The sequence below is a fragment of the Glandiceps talaboti genome, chromosome 15 (genome assembly GCF_964340395.1).
Source record: "Glandiceps talaboti chromosome 15, keGlaTala1.1, whole genome shotgun sequence".
Lineage (NCBI taxonomy): Eukaryota > Metazoa > Hemichordata > Enteropneusta > Spengelidae > Glandiceps > Glandiceps talaboti.
In genome coordinates this window covers 12,779,924-12,796,491 of record NC_135563.1, presented here as the reverse complement: position 1 = coordinate 12,796,491, position 16,568 = coordinate 12,779,924, and the positions used below count along the sequence as shown (strand labels likewise).

The 16,568-nt window shown below is 35.5% G+C and overlaps 1 protein-coding gene across 1 annotated transcript in view; it reads left to right on the top strand.

Annotated features, from left to right (window-relative positions):
• Positions 1 to 8,834, top strand: part of LOC144446231 (growth hormone secretagogue receptor type 1-like) — a 29,455-nt gene extending 20,621 nt beyond the window's left edge. Inside the window, exon 2 of the mRNA XM_078135983.1 lies at positions 7,891 to 8,834. Coding sequence (XP_077992109.1) covers positions 7,891 to 8,834 — 944 coding nt within the window. The remainder of the gene's footprint in view (positions 1 to 7,890) is intronic.
• Positions 8,835 to 16,568: the final 7,734 nt, after the last annotated feature.

The following is a 16,568-nucleotide window of genomic DNA, read 5'->3' as shown; positions in this document are numbered from 1 at the left end:
CCATAAATAAAGCTTCGAGATAGATGTCAAAATACGTCAACGTGTACTGAGCTATAAGTATAATTAAATTAACATAAACATCAAGCAAACTATGTATCTTTTGAGGACTACTAAATGAACAATAACTCTCAGGTGTACGCCAAAATGGGCAGGCGGACAAAACACGTCTACGTGTGACTAATGCTTGAAATAACATATTTCAATGACATAACCATCGCAGCGATAATTGTGAAAGTGGTTGTATAGTCAAATTGTCCAGGGCAGAGTCAACTTTGATTCATTAACCTATAAGAAAATTTCAGAATAACCCAAGACAAGTTGGTATGAAAGAGTTGAAAGGATTCAACAGCTTCATAAAGATGTGGCGCGGAAGTTGATTGTTACTACATGTTGTGCAGGGTCTGCTCCCCATTCAGTGTTTTTTCATTTAATTCGACAAGTCTGCTTACTATACCCGTCTTTCAATCCATTACTCTTATGAAATCGGATCGAAAAGAACACATAGGTATATCATGCAAGAAGCATTATTACCTCTCCCAAGGAGGGGTAATGTAGTGGGTTATGGGAGTGTGTGCGTGTGTAAACGATAGCTCCACAACTACTAGGCTGTTTGTAACGAAACTCAGTAAACATCTGTGTACTGTCACCTTAAGAACTGATTAGATTTGGACAAGATCTATCACTAACAAGCTAAATTCAGTCACATTTACAAAAGTGTGTAGCACAAGGTTATTATTTCTACTCTATAGGCTTCAGGTGTCCTGTTTTGTCTTTGTCTGTGGTATATATCTTTTTTCAAAATATTGATTTCTCAGGGATTTGCCATGTATTGGTTTACATTTGAGTGAAAATATACCGACAGTTACTGCACTGTATTGTTTCTTATTAGCATATTTTGCTCATTTTGACTATTCAGGTATCAGTAGACAAGAGGATTAAATAACAGCTGCTTTTGAAGTTTAAAAACATCATAGCTACCAGTTTGCAATAATCAACACTTCAAGCTTATACCCCCAGTTTTAATAATGACTTTGGTAATCCACATGCGCCGTAAACTAAAACTTGCACTAGCTGGTTTACATCAAAGCATGTTTTCCAGAACCAACTGATGTTTAGCTACATGTGAACAGCTCGAGGAAGACTGGATTGCTCCTTAGTCAACAGGAGTATAAAACTCCACGACAAACATTCAGGTTGTACCTGGTTTTGCTTAATTGCTGGAAAGTATACATGTTCACGCAGAGATAAACACTTCTTAAACAAGGACTCGCATGAATAATCACTTATCAATTTTTGGCACGTTGTTCACCAATAGTACCTCCTAGTTGCCGGAACTACAAAAATATTTGGAACGATCAGCTTTACGAAATCACATGAATATATATATATATATATATATATATATATATATATATATATATATATATATATATATATATATATATATATATATATATATATATATATATATATATAAGTTACTCATTTTCCTTGCCCATTGCCTCACCTCATTACTTCCTAATAGTCTTTATGGATACATGTAAAAACACTTTCAATTTCAAAGCTGTGATAACGGAGTATGTTTCTCACTGTTTGTGTGAGTCATTTTTACGATGTTATAGCTTGTATCATAACCCCTCTGTAAATGTAGGCAATTGTGATCGAAAGACTAGGCTGGCCATATTAAATGGATCACATTGCCAATTGAAATCTATAAAATGTAAATGCAATTTCAAATTCACCTACTTACTTTGATAATCTTGTTTAGAGAAAGGTCAAGGCTGTTTTCCCTCTAATAGAGTAAAGACCTCTCAATGGGGTGTACTATATGTTCACAGTAAGGATTAGGTAAATGGAAGACAGCGTGTGAACTATTGCAAAACCATTACCACCGGTTAGAAGCATACTGACGCCTACATGATATCGTTGACAAAACTCAAAATAAATCTCTTTATGAGTGTTTTTTGTATACAAGCTCTAAGTTGGAGTAGGGTTATCATTCATTCTGTAAGCCTTTATGAATCAATCCACCTATTCTTTACTGTCGTCGTAAACCACAGCCTCTCTTACGGCACCTTCCAAAAAAGATTGCAAGACGTCAAGAGGCCGTGGTTTCATTTACATTCAAATGCGTTATTTATGAATTGCTAAATTCAGTCGCTTGTAGATCAACAATACAACTAATCAAATTGTCTAATACACAGGACGTCATGTACGATATGCTAGCATGATGATACACCTCAAAACTGTCACTGGCCTGGATTTTTGTCGCCGAAATTTGATTGTCATGGTAAGAACATGGTATAAACATGGCATTACATAAAAAGTTTTATTAACTGGGAATAATATGAACAGGAAATGACTAGATTTGTCCGTCGAAGTACCAGTTAGATAATGGATTTTACAGTTCTGTATACAACTATCTGATGTTGTAATCTTTGCTTTCAAATTTCAAGTTTAAGTCGCCCACATCGACCAATTCATGCGAGTACATATAAAAGATAATTTCATTCACAAACTGTAATTGTTGAGTCATGCCATTATATATTTATATATTTTTTGTTCAGTACACACTCTTTTCAGCATTGATTGTACAAAATGTCTCAGTTAAACAGAGGTTACAACGTGTCCTCTCACTTTTATAAGCAGCCGACGTGAAGAGTCTTTCGGCGTGGGTGTATAAGTCGTCTGGATTGTGAATAGTATGCGCACGACTTTATTAAATTTCCCATTTATCAAATCTCTTCTCAAATGCATCATTAATGGATTTAGGCTGTCGTAAGCCTTAATCATATTCACCAATCATTCACGGCAGATGCTTTTTTCCTTGAGATAAATGTAACCTTCCCAGAACAAAATATCTTAATCTTCATCGATGCCCTGTGAACATAAAAGTGCATGAATGCGTCACGTCGTGTTGGAGAAGGCAAAGGCTACTATCGTTTGAACACAGTTTCTTGAGGTGGCATAAGTATGAAATGAACTCCTTATGTCTTATCCATCAAGCGTACATTGGTTTGCCACTCAATCAATCGCTTTCCTTTTACCTTCCGTAAGTTAATGTAATGTAATGTAATGCCTCTGTCTATGTGTCTTTGGCCGCGTCTGTGCCTGTATCTTTGTCTACCTGTCCATCTATGGACACGATATCGTGAAGTACTGCATCAATTCTAATGGAACTAAATACAATTGGGGTCTGAAAGGAAAGGATCAACATACAGCATTAAGTGGACCATTATTAAAGCAACGGCTTATAATTATACTAATACGAAGAAATATGTGTTTAAAAACTATGTATACTCAAGCTGATGATAAACGCAAATTACTCAACAAACGATCTGAGTTGGTTTTGTAAATACTGCCTCGCCAAACACATAAGAAGTAGATTAGTGGCCATCTTGTTAGCAATGAATTAACCAACGTCATGCGTGAACACATAGACCTTGATAAACTTATTTCGTCATCTGATGATCGCAAAATCGTGAGTTGTGATTTCCGACCTTCTAAATTTGTCCGGTTAAGTATATAATATATAAATACCATTATAAATTTCAAAATGAATACATATTCTTAGTAATACATAATTCAGTGAGTGTATACTGATAATTTTGAAAGTTTGATTTGTGTGCATAGCTATTTGCAAACTGACTGCCGTTCTCTTTTGTTGTGCATCTAAGCATGATCGTCAGGCGATTCCCTACTTTCATGTAAACATGCAGCGATCATGTTTCATTTTATTTTATTTTCTCCTCATATTTGCTGTTCTATTAATAGTGCAGTCACAAAGTAAAATGACATTTTGCCGCCAAATTTGTCCTATTTATTCCCTTTGTCGGCGGGAAAGGAACGCGTGAGTCAAGACTAACTTTTAAAAAGATGGGTCATTTCAGCTGTAGCGTTACTTATTTCTTGTTAACATTGACAAGTCGATTAACAATAATAACCTTTTCTTGTAAGACGGCGCCACCATACGCGGAATCACAATAGCAGCATCGGATATTTGTCTTGATTTCATTTACAGAAATTGCATTTGCTTGTCGGACGTGTAATACCTTGTGGTATGTGACACTTAACCAATATAATGATGAACATATTATTTACAGTAAGCACACGAACGGATAAAAAAATAAAAGCTTCATGAACCGAAAGCGCAATATGACAATGTGACGTATTGCATATGGTTTACTTTGAAGTTGATAAACCTTTCTCACCGATTACATAATTTAATTTAAAGCAAAGTCGTACATATCATACCCTCGATCGGATACTCTTCAGATGAATTATACTCCTAGCAAATTTAATTCAACTAAGTGCATCTATCTGTAGGTATACATCGTAATATATATGCATACTTTTTGGCCATGATATGCATACGCAGTTTGTCTTCCTTTACCGCCAGGGTCTATATTTGCATAACATAGTGGCAAGAAACCAAGAATTTGCGACTATTTGTTACTATTTTATGGGGTTATAACACATTTGTGTTTTATATAATGCTGTACGGATAAAAGTAATATTGTATATTAACGTAACTTTCAGATGAGAGTTCGACATTTGGTATCTAACGTACAGTATATTTCATCTGGTCTACCACACAAATCCTTCTTAATTTGGTTCATTTGCACATAAATAGACAAATGTCACCACGACTAACGAGAGTCGTCATTCATTACTGTATTTGATAAAGCATACGTAACTCCAATTTGTTTAATCTTCATCACAGGATGCATCCAGCATGGGTTCAAAGTCTTCCTTCAGTAAAGTGTCACGTCATAGTGGAATCTGTGGTTAAGTGCCGGAATCAATCTCTTTTAACGTCACAGAGATTACCTTTCCGTTATGTAAAACAGGAGGCATGGACAACTTTCCCTTTCCACAGCTTGATTCCTTATATCGTTGTAATAAGGCATCATCTGAATTCTTCTGGAGTCTTTTGTAGGTAATCATATAATGACACCAACGCATGGTACCTGCATATGGTACGTTCTTGAAGTATACGTACAATACTTTTCATAAGGCCGAGATATAAGACTTTAGTGAATACAAGAGTGAAAATAATTGTGGCGAGGATTCGATGGTAACTAAGAAGTGGGTATTGCACTGATCTATTGCCATTATTTATTTGAATTCTACAGTGGTTGGAGTAAATATTGATTAATATATCAATGATATAGCAAAGATATTGATTAACAGCATCAGTCATACTGAGAAACAAGTAATTGAAATCCAGGTGTACGAAGTTTAGAAATCTGCTGTATTTTAATGTTACTTTCTAACGAATTCTCCACACCTTTAGTTAACATTATGATCAATAAATCGCAAAACAGGTGAAGGAATTTTCACATATACACATAATACTGTGACAAAAAATGTGACAAAAAAGTTAGAAAAATCCAATTTCAAAATTTCAATAGCCTCCGGATGATACTAAATCGAAATGAAACCTTATTCCTACTGCAGTGTACCGTTCCATACGTCAGACTGCAATAATCTGGGTTTGGTTTCGCCTAATTACCCATACATGACGTCATTAACGAATTACTCCATCAAAGAATACCATTGAAACTGATGGGTTTCGAAATTTAATTCGTTACTACGTCAGAACACAAGAATGACTTGCCGCACAACATTGTACTGTAATCAGGGACATTACTTGAAAGTCTACTTTGTAACGAAAAGTATGTAGGACACTCTAAGCCAATACCGCTGATACTGTGTGATTTGTATTTCGTGGATGAAAGACATGGAGACAGTCCTTCAGGTTTTAAGCAAAACCATGAATGTTGTTTTATTTGAGCTATTTTATAGCGATGGTTATGCAAATACCGCAGTGCCTGACATAATAAATCCAATTAATATTTTCTGTTACTAACAAGGGCTTACTGTAACATTGCCTTAACAATGGGAGTTACCACATGGTACACGTTCTTTCAGAGACATTGTCTGAACGCGATTGCAAGAGACAACAGTTTTGTGTGTAGTTCTAATAAACTGCAGCTGAAGTAACAATTAATCAACTCACTCAAGTTATAAAGCATGCAGAGTTACTGGTGTTTATGCACATATTTTCAAATATTGTCGTGGCCTTGTGTTTCATTAAAACAGGTAAATGTTTGAAAGATTTCGCCTCTGGGTGTGTGTGTGTGTGTGTGTGCATATACATCTTTCGCCTCCTAATTTGAACTATCGATTCCCTGGTTTATATTTATTTCAAGTTTAATCTTTAAAAAAATTCATAAATCGAAGCACATTACCAGATCTATTAACGCCTTTCAGAAATTATGACTAATCACGCACTGTGATATATTTTTGATGTGCATATCATTTTAGAGTGTGTAGGTTGATAACTGGTGATGACGTTCCTCGGTTTAATTGGTAACAAAGGCATTTCATGGAACTATAAGTGCCATACTATACTTACTATTCAGTTCTAAGAAAACAACAATAAAATATTTCCATGTCAAAAAACAGTGAATAACTAATTTTCAACCAAAACGTCACAATGATTTGGCCATTCACATATTATAACGAGTATTTTCCGGCTGAAAAAAGAGAAGTATTGGGAAATAATATAATTACACCTCCTCAAGCATAACTCATGAACAATCTTGTAAACTAACGGCGGTTTGGAGAGTTTTGACTCATATTCAGAGTACCACAGAACCGCAGTGACGTACACACGGGCTGTCGTGGCGTAGAATGACCAGGGTAAATAATCTAAATTTTCTGTTGAAAGAAAATATCTTGGCTTGTGCATGGTATAATAAGAAGAAACATCATCCTTGTACTCTTTGTGTAACAATCCCATCGGCTTTCTGCCAAGAGAAATAGTCGTTCATTAAAGTCTTCTGGGAGGTAGAGGTCTATGATGTCCTCATGGCCAGGGAATGCGTGTTTAATATTTGCCAAAAATGTTTTCAATGATCAGCGAATGTGTAAAGTGCAGTATCTTACGCCCGATTTAAAAGATTCTTTATTCCCCTGACATAACTCTTTTAATGTCAGCACTAACATTCTACTGGTCTCTCTGAAAGTATACGTGTCAACTTTGACATACAATTCAAACGACCATAAAGAAATCGATAAAATACTTGAGTACCTTAAGTTCAGACAGATAAAACATATTCCATTTGCGAAATACTCAATATTCCTTTGGACCAAGACTTAAGTAGTCATTGCATCATTATTACTGAAGAGTTTTTACTACGTATTGATCGTAAACAACTTTTCACTCACTGACAATCAATCTCTGAATGGGTTTTCAATGGATAACAATGTAACTTTTAAAACTTTCATCAAAACGTATTACTCTCTTCCTAATTCGACTTCTCGTTGTAATAACATGACTAATGAACCGAAGTAATAACATGACTATAAAGGAATTTGTATTTGTAATTATTCGTTTACGAGACATCGGCCATCGTAGTTTAACTTTACCGCTCCCCATCAGTTGGCCCTAGGGCAATTACATGTAATGAGCATGTGTGCATCGTTGTGTGCTTTAGTAACGTCGACTTCATGAGTGATGACGTATACAGCTGAAAACACATACATTTGCGGGTCATTGCCCAGACTATAAACTAGTTAACCTTATTCAGTACAGTAGTACAGACGGTGTTTAATCTCCGTCTTCAAATGTTGGAGAGAGGAAATAAAATATAATACCACCAGTGTGGATATAAGCCAATTTGTATTGACCTTACTAACCTTGAAATTGCTACCTCAATGAGACTAGCCCCTGCATAAACGTTTTAGATTGGAAGTTCAACAGTTATCTATTAACAAGTATAGCTGTGACAGTGTAACCAATGCATTTTTACAGTATTACGCCTAATTGAAGATAGTACTATTTATCTTAATTAATACCTTTTCTACTTATTTCTCTTTCAGGCAAGCTGAGTCCATTTCTAGATAGAACAACAGCGCATGCCTCCGTCCTGACTTTGGTTTCATTGGCAATAGAGCGTTTCTATGCCATCTGCTATCCATTGAAAGCTCAGTACAAGTGCACTCCCGGAAAGACAATCAAAATATGCTTTCTGATCTGGATTGTAGCCAGTCTATCAACTGTGCCAAATATAATGTCAACTGTTCATGAACCACGCCATGATGCTGACGGAAATATCGTGTATGACTGTCGCACATATACCATGAATCTTGCATCTGCCATATATATGATGTTTGTGATTCCATTAGTGTTCTTTGCACTACCAATGTTCCTGCTCAGCATACTTTATTTCAACATCATCCGGACCCTGAACTACGCAAACCCAACTTTAAAGTCTGAAGACTCAATGACAATTGCCAGATCAAGAACATCCACTAACAATGAAATTTCCAAATACAAAGCCAATCACAGGTTAACAACATCGAGACAAACACTGACCAAGCACAATCACGATCATACCAACGAGAAGGATGATCATCCCCAAGAGCAGAAGTTAATGTCTAACTCCTCCGCTCTCGCGTCGAAAGGAGCCCGGCGCCGTGTTGTGTACATGCTCCTCACTGTTGTTACCTTGTTCTTTCTCTGTTTACTCCCAGAACGCGTGGTTAATCTATACTTCTCATTTGCCACGGAGGAACAGCTATCATCCCTTGGGGTTAAAGGTCATCTGAGCATAGTCATATTTTTCAGAGTGATGTTCTACTTAAATTCGGCTGTCAATCCCGTTGTGTACAACATTGCATCCAGCAAGTTTCGTACCGCATTTCTTCACGCCGTTGGAATGAGGAAACGCAAACTTGGAAGGTCTGGTACGATACTAACAACTGTTTCTCGATCAAGCCTAAGAATGAGTCAGCGTAGCATAAGTACTGTTTCAAAGTGTTAAAGGACTTGTTACAACTTAACGCACCGGATGAATTAACATGTAGTTGTGGTGCATGAAGAAACCAGATATGTTAATTATTAACAGCATGGGAATGTCTTGCTTCCTAATAAAGCGGCTAAACATTTATGGATAACGTGTGGATGCATGAGGAGACTATATTAATTGTTGCACGATTACCTTGCTGCTTTAAGTTAAACATTTTAACTTCTTCTGTGTGACTGCGATCGAAGTGACATCATGCAAAGTATCTGTAATATTGAAAGCTGATCCAACGACCATTTCATCTTCGTGTTCTTTTATAACCGATTTTTCTTTTCTTTTTTCCCAAACTTGCGTTCTCAGGACGAAACAGACGTCGATGGAAACACAAACATCAAAAAATACAATTATGTTGGTGCAAACAAAATATGATAGCACTGAAAAGATTGAAACGGTGTAGAGACGGGACTTCGAGGGTGCTTCAAGAACAGGATTGTTAAAAAACATCATTTGTGTTGAGAGCAATGGGGAGTTTTAATTGTGATTAATACAGTTTACAAAATTTAATTACCTTGGCTAGCAGACCTGCGCCATTAACCAGTATTTAATGCAACCTGTGTAGTGAACTGTGTGATGTCATGTTTCATGTATGGATTGTGTACGTTGTGTAAAAAGAAATCACTGAAGAAGGGGCCTTGGACACAGCCCATTATTTTAATGTGTTGGTTGCTGCAGTGCCTTGAAGTTCGTAAATGTATTCGTGGTTTTTGTGTACCGTTCACAGTAATTGTCTAGGACAGACTGTGATGAGTAAACCAATATAATTAAAAGGGTGTTTCTAATAAAGGTAATCAAGTCAATGCGATTTATGAAGTGACAGTACAAATTATATATCTACTTTTAAAGGTTTACTGGAAGACTGTCTAATAAGTGTAGCTGCGAATTTGCCGAGCGAGAGAAATAAATAAAAAAGAGAGAAGCTATACGGAGCATCACCATTAAATGTGAAGAATACGACAGCTATCAAGAAGAACGTTTTCTTGCACCATAGTTGAACCCTGGCACAAATTTGCACGGACCATTTACCCGGGCAATGTATTTGATTCGGTCCTTCATAACACTCACTGAATTGTAACAATTAGTATTAAAAAACTCTGATATATATTTTTGCTTCAAGGTTAAACAGTTTTTTGGTTTTGATAACTTTGATAGACACGGGTCAAAACTGAATTTTTTTCTTGGGTTATTTTTGTTTCATATAAAAGGTTGCACATATTATTGTATTCATTGAAACATGTTTAAATATCACAGTAACCGTTTTATGTAAGTATTTAATATTTATATATTGCTATCAGAAGTTAAAAATGTTAACTTTTGACATCATTTAAATACATAATTCATTCTGTATATATGAGAAATATTTGTAAATTGAATAATTTTCAAACTATAGGAGACTTAAATGGTTATTATGTCATTTCAGAGATAAGATGTTTTATGTTTACGGTATTCGGGGCACAAATGATGTACACTTTTTGCATTAATTATCAATCTTTCTGTCATTCATAATGTAAGTAATAATGTTAAGAATACTAAACAAAGTAATTATTTAACACTATATGTTAGTATATAGATATATTGTTATATTAAAGTGAATGGTGTTGTTGATAAATACCAGCTGTATAACAACCGGGTTTATTGTTCATCTCGAATTGTTTTGTGACTCAGAAGCAAAGGATGTGGACATCATTACTTAACTTTTATACGCCAAGCTATCGGCTGTAACGACGATGAAATTTGTTATTCCTTTTGTATTCTGAGAAGAATTACAACATATGAAGCTGAATACTCAGTGTGTTATCGGTATTTAGTGTAATGAGAGCATGAAAGTGAGTAAGGTTGTAGATGTTATAATTTTACTCTGAATGTTACTGATATCAATACAGACGTAGGCACAAACTGCTTAGTTGTGATACCTTTAAATGGGTTCCTTTAAGTTATATTGTATGGCTAACACATGTAACATTTCTACATGTATTTTACTGAGGAAATAACAACCCTTGATCACTTTAAAAACTGAGTCATATTACTGTCTAACACAAGAATCTTAGTTGTAAAAAGAATGTCTACGGTCGAAGGAGGGTTATCAAAACTGACATTTCGGGAATAATCTTCCTGTCCGCGCTAAAGTCCTCAAAATTGGAACATCAGCGTCGGAAAATAACAAATGTATTTATCATACTTGCAGGCCATACTTTTGATTACAAAAAATTTTCTCCGATCCCCATTTGAAACGATAATAGTTCACGAAGATATAGAAATATATTTAAGCTGGATTGTCAGCTGAAATAATGGCAAGCCTAATAATACTGGCGATAACAGATGTTCAAACAAATAATGAATATGACCTGATCGACACTCTTCTTTAACTCATAACTCATGTTTTGAGTTGGGATCTGAGGACGGATAGGTCGTTATTTCATGGGGTTAATATTTTATTTCTAGTACGGTTTGTAGGTCAATGCCCCGTGATGTTCAATGTTTAATGAAGGCTTTAATCACAGTTTATCTATAGTTCCTGAGAGTTGTGATTTGATTGTTTGAGGGGATAATGAATCACTGGTTTAATGTTCATGCGTTGCAACGTGCAGTTTGCAGCGTATACTTGTAAACAAATTTTGACCCCTTCAAGGGATTTTCGAAGTATTTTGTTGTTCCAATATGACATTTATTGCCAGTGTTAGCCTTTGAATAAAGTCGCCGTAATGCACTTTCTCTATCTCTTGGTAATAAAGATGGTAGTAGCGTGACCACACATACTGGTTACGAGTTGATGTATAATGCCCAAGTCACACATTTGATACGATGTGATGAGCAAGATCTTAAATTGTCCTATAACTTATACTACTGTCGTAAAAAGGTAGAGTGTTTATGGTTCCAATTACTTTTAGGATAGTTCGTTATGGTCGACGTACCAGAATGTGGTTTTGAAGCAGGGCATAGCTAAAATCGAGATACAAATGTATTCTTGAACATATATAATGCAGTATATCAATTTATGAGACGCATTCATAGTTAATTGTCAAATATAAATGATAAATCATAGTGGGATTACTAGATAAACAGTCGGTGTAGTGTAAGGCAATATCTTACAATGTCAAACTTACATGTACACCCATTGAAGCTTTATAGACATTTTAGGTTTTAAATTCATCGCAAAACCTATCGCGTTATTGATTGTATCTGAATAACAGTACTACCAGTTTGAAACCTTCTGGACAGTGCCGACATGTGATGCTAATGAGAACACCAGAAATCAATTTCATGATATCACACTTGATACAATTGTGTAGGCACGCTGAGGGTGACACAATATGTTATCTTTAGTTAGCACTGTAAACTGATTGATAGCTAAGCTTATAGACTTGCCACACAGCAGTCGACATTTTGGTACTGGATGTTAAATGCACTCAAAAAGCGAACAGTAGATGGCGCCCATTTATCGCTAATAAGTAACGTAGATATTACGATGATAGTTGAGCTTTTGGTTTTCTAAGATATACACAAACTAAAACTATTGTGACAACATGTTGATACGACAGTGATAAACTATTGAATGGACATTGATTTATTATAGTCTCTGAAAACTAGTCTATTTACAGTTCCACGAACTTGCAGTGCTGTTTTGGGACTTCCAATGTTTACACCATGTTAATCACTATGTTAATTGATTAGAATCACACGACAGAGGAACCGCTATCACCCACGTGTGTAATCTACCACGTGTTTAAGAACAATGTATTTAGTTTGCGTCTATCTTAGTAAACCGAAAGCTTGAGTAATTTACTGGTGTCGTAAGTCACTTTGAAGTGTTTAGATGTTTGTATGAACAACATATTACAAGAAGAGACAGCTGTTATTTCTTCTTCAATCATACGCTATATGTACCGGGAGGTTTGTTACTACTGTATATACGGTATAATCGTGTTTTTTAAGCAATTGAAAAAAATGTGTATAAAGTATCTGTAACATGTTTAAATTGAAACATTTACATAATATGTTGTACAATACCTAAGACTGTGTATAAATCACGCAATTTATTTTTGTCGTAAGTGTATTCATTTTCAACTTTTCTTGTAAGGTGTAGATCGACTACAACTTCCTCATTTAGAACTAGCTGTCCGTATATATGAACTCACATATTTGAATAATACAATGCCTGTATTTTAATCAGTACAATTTAGTACTTGGTGTAGATTAATATTCTCTTTCAACTGTTTTCTCTCCAGGTTAGTTTTGCTTTTATTGCAGTTTAGTGGATCTCTAGTTTAAATAATGAAATAGTCGGCTGTAAATACACATTTATCACCTTGAAATATCAGGAAAAAGAGAAAATATCCTGTGTGACCTCATTAGCCTACGCAGATAAATTTATCTTTAAAGATACGTTAGGCCGATTGACAGGAAGACTCGGAATGTCCTCAGACCACAATTACAATCACATTTTTTTTCACAACATAGAACTTACACTTACTTTTCACGACGTAGTATGACGTATTCTCTTTCAAAAGTGTATGTGCCACTTAAACTAAATTTATCTTCGCGACACCATACCCGAGTGTAATCATGTTCAAATAGTTCGTTTATCTCAATATAGATATTATTATCTTCTTCTTTTTTAAATATGGTTCAGTCGAAATACATTTCCCAATTCGTTTGACAATTGCACTAAGACAATATACAATGACTTCAGCACATAAACCTTCGTTCATGTTTCATCCTCAAGAGGGCATGCTACACGAATCTCCTAGCCAAAATAGATTATGGATCTTCTCTAAACGAGACAGTACAGACAGTACTATCATAGAAACTGTGGAATTGGCATTGCATGTATCCAATGACTGCATTCCTGATACCTTGACGTGAAATGGTGATAAACTGCGAACATTGTTGTCAACTTACATTAAAAGCTAAGAAACTAATTATATTTCTTTTCATCAAGTACATCTTCCCAAGTTTAAATCAAATCTATATAAAGCAAACACCAAATTCACGAAATCTCAGAACCAAGGTGAACATGAACCATTCACTTGTTATTCTTGGATCACGTCTCTATTGATAAATTTGATTACTAGATTTCTGAATACGTTAGTACACCTCTTTTTGAACATACCTTATATTATCACGACACAATGCTAAAAGAAGGCATTACCAACAATTACGTTATTTTGTTTAATAAATTGTAAAATTGTAAAATGTATATTTTTGATTTCACATTACCGATGTCCACAAGTACAGTAAGCACATATACAATATATGTAATGCAGCTATATATATATATATATATATATATACTTAATATTTGCATCGAGCACTGTTCTCTCCATCGAGACACTTATATATATACATATATATATACGTCTGAGATATAAATATGTTACCTTCTAATAAGGTGGTGGTGGTGTATTTTCATACATGTATGTTGTGGTATTGTCGATTATACTTCATAAATATTTCTTCTGGTATGTATCCCATTGGGAAAGCTTGCATATTGCAAATAAAATGAAAAAGATAACATATTGAAGGTGCTATAGTTTCATTAATCTGACAAAGCGAACATTTCGAGAGGCACTGACTGAAAATATCGCTGTCATGTTATGTAACTCAGCCCAGTTTATGCATCTGCATAAGAATGGACTCTGTGTGCATTTGGTAGCCCGTCATATGATTAAGTCGATGCATTATTTGTTTATATTTTATATTCCTAACTAGCCATAAGTCCGACGGTCCCTCTGATCACAAAAATTGTATTGCTCTCATCCAGAGTTTGCATAGCGCCACCGTACGACAAATATTTAGGCTGTAATTTTTCAAAAGGAAATATCGGTGACATGATAGCATTTATCACGAGTTATTCTCTCTCTCTCTCTCTCTCTCTCTCTCTCTCGCTCTCTCTCTCTCTCTCTCTCTCTCTCTCTCTCTCTCTCTCTCTCTCTCTCTCTCTCTCTCTCTCTCTCTCTCTCTCTCCGTGTGCAGTGTATGTGTCGAAACCCCGTAGTGTAGAAATCCAGAGCTAGTTGAAGGCAAAACCTCCCGGATTTCGGAAAAAGGAGGTTTTTGAAGTGATTTTCTCCCAGATTCAGTATACGGGGGGGGTTCTTTTTCATTGAAATATTAACTGGAAAAGGGGTACATATGAAATTTCGCTAACAAGCCGGGGTACCCACCCATCCATGATCGAGCGACTACCACCGCTGGGGCGTCGGAGAGTCAGAATTGTACAGGGTGTTGGTCACCGAAAATACCAGTCGTGTAGACTACCCGAACTGTCAATCCGTGTTAGACGGCCCTTTGATGTGTGCTGTTTTAGAGTAAATTGTTGTAGAAAATGCCCAAATGCTAAGCTCTTATGACCAGGATTCAGTGTGTTTCGAACACCTCAATTCTATTGGAATGTTTAATGATATGTTAAACCAGTCCCTGTGTTAATAGTTATCCAAACATTGGACGTACTCTGTTTTCAATAAATAATGCATAAAAAGGAAATGACTGTTTGTTAACACGGGCAAACAAATACATGCAGATGGAAGATCTCGTTCCAATGTTGATATTTGAGATATTGTGACGGTGTAGTTCATTACCACAGCTATAACAATTATTGTATTTATCACCACTAATTTGTGTCTAAAGATATCGACAAATTTACATGATGATTCATATAATATTATACCTGTTTTAACTAATTAATTTATTAAGTATGATGAGTGAAAATTGCAAAAGGAACATTCTTCAGATTCACTTTTATCAACTTATTTTATCAACTCTTATATAATAATCAATCGATCACAATACCATGCGATATCAACATTTCTATTTCTGATTCATATAGCTTGTCTGACCTACTTCAGGTGACATTTTCTATCATCAGGAGACGTGCCGTCATCAAAATTTCCTAGCCTAGTTAGAGCCTGCAGCATGACTCAACATACTGTAAGGGTTATATATAGAGTGCATTTAACATATACAAAGAATACATCATTCAGAATTTGTCTTCAAAGGGCATATTAGTTCATTAGTGTGTACTACAATATGTCTTATATTAATGTCGCCGACGCCTATTTCCATTCTCTATGTTTGCAAACGAGTTTGGCAGTAGAATCCCAAGATATCGTGTATTGTTTTCAAGAATCGTGTGTATCTTGGTTTGATATATCTATTCGCTTGTACCGATTTGCTTTTCTTTCTGTCCGTTGTTGCTTATTAAGCATTCCGTAAAACGGTTGTGGGGATCTAGTCGAGCACGTTGAACGGCCGTACATGTAGCACGTCACTGAGCAACAAGAGACAAAAAGAGAATCTAGTCGGTACAAGACAACACAAATCAGACCAAGACATACTTTGGGATTACACATGATGCTTTAAAAAAAAACCACGAAATTTTGGTTGTTTTAGTGTCAAACTCTTGTTTGTAAATCTTCCAAAACGTATGCGAACATTAAGATGCACAACACACTACCCTTGAGCGTCAACTGGATGAAGTTCTTAGAATATCAAAATACCGATGTAAAAGTCTTTAAATTCTTGAAATTTAATAAAGTTAGAAACGGGAAAAGACACACATATGCTAGTTTAAAACATAAGCCAGCTAAAGTGCAGAACTGGTCACAACTTAATGAAAACTAACATGTCTAAACTCGTATGCTATTTGAAAGTATGGGTAAAAAAATGTGAACTTAATAACCGAGTGACATGGTGATG